Raw genomic sequence first — 5,658 nt, 5'->3', positions numbered from 1 at the left:
AAGGGAGGGGCGGAGAGAGAGGGAGCCACAGAACCTAAAGCAGGCTCCAAGCTGTCAGCACAGAGCACAATGTGTGGCTTGAACCCACAAACTGTGAGATCATGACCTGAGCTGAAGCTGGACACTAAACCGACTGAGCCAGGTGCCCCAAAAGAAAGGTCTTTCTTTTTTTTTTTTTTTTTAAGTTTATTTTTGAGAATGAGCGAGCACAAGCGGGGGAGGGGCAGAGAGAGAGGGAGGGAGAATCCGAAGCAGGCTCTGCTCATGCAGAGCTGGTCGCAGGGCTCAAACCCATGAAGCATGATATCACGACCTGAGCTGAAACCGAGAGTTGGACATTGAACCCACTGAGCCACCCAGGTGCCCCAAAAGGAATGTCTGTTCAAAGAAATGCCACTCAGGTGCCCCCAACCACTGTTAGTTTCTTATGTCTTATAACATAATACGTGCTTACAATTTAAATATATACAATTTGAAGATCCCAATATATTGGGCCCAAGCCCAGTGTTTGTTTGTTGGTTGGTTTTTTAATGTTTATTTATTTTTGAGAGAGTGCAAGCAGGGGAAGGGCCAGAGAGAGCGGGACAGAAGATCTGAAGCAGACTCTGTGCTGACAGGCTGACTGACAGCAGCAAGCCCAATGTGGGACTCGAACTCCCCAAGCCAGAGATCATGACCTGAGCTGAGGTCGGATGCTCAACCAACTGAGCCACCCAGTTGTCCCCCAGGCCTAGTGTTTTGTTGTGTTTTGTTTTTTTAAAAAAAGCTCCTCGGTGGTTCTGATGTGCAGGCCAGGTAGCTGTGATGTACAGCTGAGGTCTAGAGAGAATTATCCAAGAAGACACAGTGGGCCAGACTGATCCAGAGACCAGATTGGAACTGCTGAAAATAAAGCACATGACATACGGTATTGATGAGATTATTAAATACCCAGCTAACTGGCAAGCACGGTTTGCAAACCTAACTGCAGACTGTTCACTCCTGCTTACTTATGTAACAACCTACATCACTTCTTACACTTTTCACTTTCCAACTTTTAAGAATGCCTCAGACACTTCATGATTCTGTGATATAATCTTCTTACAGGATTTACTGAAATATGTTTCAGTTTGGGGGATTTACTAACGATCTGCCGACAGAACAAGTGTATAATACCACTTTTAATGGTTTCTCGTGTGCTTCCTAGTTGTTAGTGCATTTGTTTCTTAGCGTTAAAAAAAAAAAAACAACCTCTCTCTTTGTATTCTGCTTCTTTTGGATTGTCCCTAGCTCGGACATTTTCCTCCAATTCATATAAAAATACGTTTTCATAAGCAAGGGCCTTGGTGATAATCCCTTTTTGATGTGTGACATGAAGGAGATTAATAGAAAACTAAGTACTTACTGAGAATGATGAAGATATAGAGGGGAAATTCCCTTCGGTCACAGAAATAAAAATGATTTAGGGAAAGAGAAAGATGAGATAAAGGAGAAGAACAGAAAAATTTTCACTTCCAGGAAAATGGAAGTGCAGGACTTCATTTCTAGTCTACCTTCTCACTCACCTGTCAACTACAGAGGCCCCCAAACCACTGGTTTTCGTCCTCAGGAACGTCCGAACGACACACTGCAAGCTGCTTAGTGAGCTGTACAGGCTGCAGGAATATCCGAGACATCTAACCCCCCTCATCATTCCCTATAAAATCAAAGCCTCTCTGGATAACCCGTGCTCTCCTCTGTCACATTCCAGCCACATTCTGGGGCTCTAGAAACCCCAGCTACTTTAGGACTCTTTTGACTTCTCGGAGATAATGACTCTTGGTGGGACTGGCCTGATACAAAAGCGAACTTTTCAAAATTACCTGTCTGAGTACTCTGGCCACACTCCAGTTTAAAACACACAAACCCTGGGGCTAAATTATGGAATCTGGTCCAAAGCCATCATGGAATCTCAAGGTTCAAACAAGCAGGCCTGCCCTAACATTTACAACACTGTGGCCAGAGCACCACACACTAAGTATTTAAATGATATAAATCAAGATAACAGCTAAATAAAATAGATCCTATCCTCTGCCTTAACAAACATACCTTCATAAAGACCCGGAAGGCAGAGTCAAATATGGAATTCTTAGACTTCTTGAGTTCTATGCAGGAAGGCGGCAATAGAATGAGAGACAGTCCCTTGTGCCTGGTCCTTCCTTCCTTCCCCACCCCAGGCTTCAAGGTGCACTGAGGGGGCCTCTGGTCAAATTCAGGTATATACCCATGGTGGCAGAGTCCATCTTTGGTGTGTCCGGGCCCTGGGAACAGGCCTGGTGTGCCAAGAAATTCCAAGGTCTTACTATTTACTGAGTGTTCTGGAAACGTGGTTCTCAACTGGGGGCAGTTTTGCCCCTCAGGGAACATTTGACAATATCTAGAGGTATTCTGCTTGTCACGGCTTGGGCGGGGGGGGGGGGGGGTTTATGAGCAGGGAGTAGAGGCCCGGGAGGCTACTAAATATGCTACAAGGTACAGGACAGCCCCCTTCAACAAGTGTCATCTGACCCAATACTAACAGTGCTAAGACTGAGACCTTCTGCTGCAGAAAGACATAAAATTCTGTTCGAGGTCACACACAGGGACACCTTGGAGACACTGTGGGCTGGGTTCCGGACCCCTGCGAAAAAGTGAACATCGCAGTCAAGCAAGTCAGGTTCATCTTCTGGTTTCCTAGTGCGTATAAAGCTATGTTTACATATGAAAGCCAAGTAAGTGTGCAACAGTGTCATGCCTAAAAAAATGTACATACCTCAATTTAAAAATACCCGATTGCTAAAAAAAAATGCTAACCATCATCTGAGCTTTCAGCCAGTCATACTCACTGACCACAGATCACAATAATAACAAAGTTTGATATATTGCAAGAATTACAAAAATGTGACACAGAGACACGAAGTGAGCCAAGGCTGTTGGAAAAAAATGGTGTCAAAAGGTGTGCTCGATCAGGGTTGCCACACACGTTCAATCTGTCATAAAACGGCACATCTGCCAAGAATAATAAAGTGAGGTGCAACAGAAGGAGGTATGCCTGTGTTTAAATTCCTTAACCCTCTTCTAGAAAGAGGGGTAAGGTTCTGGGTAGGAAGACTCCCTTGGCTCCATAGACTCTTCCCCCCACAGGAGAGCTGGCTTGAGGAGAGGCAGAACAGGGCCTTCTGAAGTATGTATGGGGGCCCAGTGCCAGGGAGGGAGGGCAGTACTGGGAATGAACTTCCAGGGTCCTCTAAACCCGCAAGACAAAAAAAGCCCTTTCACCGACCCAAACGGGGGCTGTCCAGGCTTCAACGGAATATCTCAAGAGAGAACCAAGTACCTGTCCCAGGCCACTCTTTGTTATCCACGGGCTGGTTCGTGGGCTGGCTCCTTGGCAAGTACTCACGATGAACTGAAACCCGACTCTCTAACTTCCTGGAACCCAGAGAAACTTAGACCTGGAGCAAAGGCCCTTTGGCTGGCATGTGCACATTTATGCAACCGCCTAGCACACGCAAATCACCCAGAGAGTGCTAGTAAGTACACGCGGCAAAATTACAGGTTTGTGCACTTTCTAGAGGACGATAAAAAAATGTGGATCATGTATCTCTGGTAGAGGATGCCTTAGAGTCTCAGGGCCAAAAGAAATAAAAAGTTTAGCCCCGATGTGGCTGAAGCAGCCCCTGCCCCTGTTTCGCTGCGGCCTTGAATTAGGACTCAGTATTTTGTCATCCTCACCACTGAATCCTGCCAACGGATGGAAACGCGGATCTCAAGAAGGATTCTCAGGACGTGGGGAGGATTTAAAAATCCCACAAAGCAAACAGAACAGAAATGCTCAGCAGGCAGAACTCTCTTCCTGTAGGTCTGTCCCTTCTTGGCCCCTGTCGGGGTCTCCTGGTCTCCACTCTTCTTTTCAGGGCACTTCCCCCATCTCTTCTTTGGAGTCAGGTAGGGTCCAGCCCTTTGCCTCAATTTTCCTGCTTCCCTGGGCTAGAACTCCTGCAACTCACAGGTTCTCAAAGCGAGGTCCCAGGCCAGCAGCACCAATGCTACCCGGGAACAAGTGAGGAATGAAAGTTCCAGAACCACTGACTCAGAAACACAGCAACCTGCAGTTTAACGAGCGCTTTAGGTGAGTCTAATGCACACCTCCGCGTTAAGGTAACCTCCTCTCACCTCCAAAAACAGTTCAGCCACCTTTGGTATTCGGTCAGGCGTGCCCTGTGCAGATGCCCCCAGGGGGGTTATTTAAAAAAATAAACTTATTTATTTATTTATTATTTTTTTTGAGAGAGAGAGAGAGAAGAGAGGGAATCCCAAGCAGGCTCTGCACTCCCAGCTCAGAGTCCCAGGTGGGGCTTGAACCAAGGAACCATGAGCTTATGCCCTGAACCAAAACCAAGAGTCCCAACAGACTGAGCCACCCAGGCGCCCCTCCTNAAAAGTGTGTGCGGAGGACGCTGGGTAGGATTCTCAGAGCCATATCCCATATCGTTGCAAACAAATTCAGGGTCGCTTTCAAAACATAAAATTCTAAGAGAACGTGGTAGAAGTTAAATTTGCATCCCAAAGGTGCCACAGCCTCCTGTCCATCTTTCTAGACATTTCTGAGCGGACGGTGACTATGTTTATCCTTAACACACACACACACACACACACACACACACATACACACACACAAGTAGTTGGTGCTTTTTGCTCATTTCATAACAAATTTGGAAGTATCTTTCTGGAAGGCTAAATAATATTCCCGCGTATGAGGTATATAAATTGTGTACCCATTCTGCCCTCCTCCCCGACCGCCGAGGCAGCGGGACCGGACAAAACACGAACAATGTGCAGAAGGCAATCAGTTGACGTTTTGGGATTTTCACCGGTGGGGGCCTTCCTGGTCCAACAGGAAAAATGTGAAAAGAACACGGAGTTCCGCTAGCCAGATTAGTAACTGTGTGTGCTACGGACTAAAAAACCGCAGGGAAGAACAAGCAAGGGCAGGGACTGAGATGCGCTGACTTTACACACCTCCAGAAAACCCAAAACACACGACACATACGAAAACCACAAAAAGCACCCAGCTCGGCGCATCCCAGTTTCTAAGCAACAGAGGAGACAAGGCCATTATACCCAGTGACATTTCCAAAGTGACTTCAGATATTAAAGGCGTGCCACGTATACCTCATTTTCCCAGGCTCGCGAACTGCAACCCACAGGCTGGAAGGGAAGGGCCATTTTTTCCCGCAGTTCCATATTTCTGGGCGTTTTCGAGCCGCGGGGCGGAGGGAGCTGGCGGCGCGGGACGCAAGGTTCCCCACGCGGCTCCTTAGTCCCGCCCCCGGTCGTTCCGGGCCACTCGCGTGCCAACGCCCCGTGGGGCGCGGGCTGAGCGCGGACGGCGATTGGTGCCAGGCCAGGGAGGGCGGGGCGCAGAGCTCCGGCCTTTAAGAGCGCGCGGCGCGGGCACCGGGTTGCGTCGGCGTCTTCTGCGGCGTCCTCCGCTGCTCTCGGAGTCTTCGGAGCCCTCGAAGCCGCGACCCGAGCGCGCCCTCGAGAGTCATGGAGATGAAGGCCGTGTGCGTGCTGAAGGGCCAGGGCCCGGTGGAGGGCATCATCCACTTCGTCCAGAAGGCAAGGGCTGGGGCGGAGGCCGGCGGCGAGGCCCCG

The 5,658-nt window shown here is 48.7% G+C and overlaps 1 protein-coding gene across 1 annotated transcript in view; it reads left to right on the top strand.

Annotated features, from left to right (window-relative positions):
* Positions 1–5,455: 5,455 nt before the first annotated feature.
* The window catches only part of SOD1 (superoxide dismutase 1), an 8,450-nt gene continuing 8,247 nt past the window's right edge, over positions 5,456–5,658 (top strand). Inside the window, exon 1 of the mRNA XM_077760204.1 lies at positions 5,456–5,622. Within this exon, the coding sequence (XP_077616330.1) occupies positions 5,551–5,622 (72 nt within the window). The 5' untranslated portion in view covers positions 5,456–5,550. The remainder of the gene's footprint in view (positions 5,623–5,658) is intronic.

This window comes from Crocuta crocuta, unplaced genomic scaffold (assembly GCF_008692635.1).
Source record: "Crocuta crocuta isolate KB4526 unplaced genomic scaffold, BGI_CrCroc_1.0 scaffold369, whole genome shotgun sequence".
Taxonomy (NCBI): Eukaryota; Metazoa; Chordata; class Mammalia; order Carnivora; family Hyaenidae; genus Crocuta; species Crocuta crocuta.
Note: the sequence above shows the minus strand (reverse complement) of the source record. Positions and strands in the feature narration are given on the sequence as shown.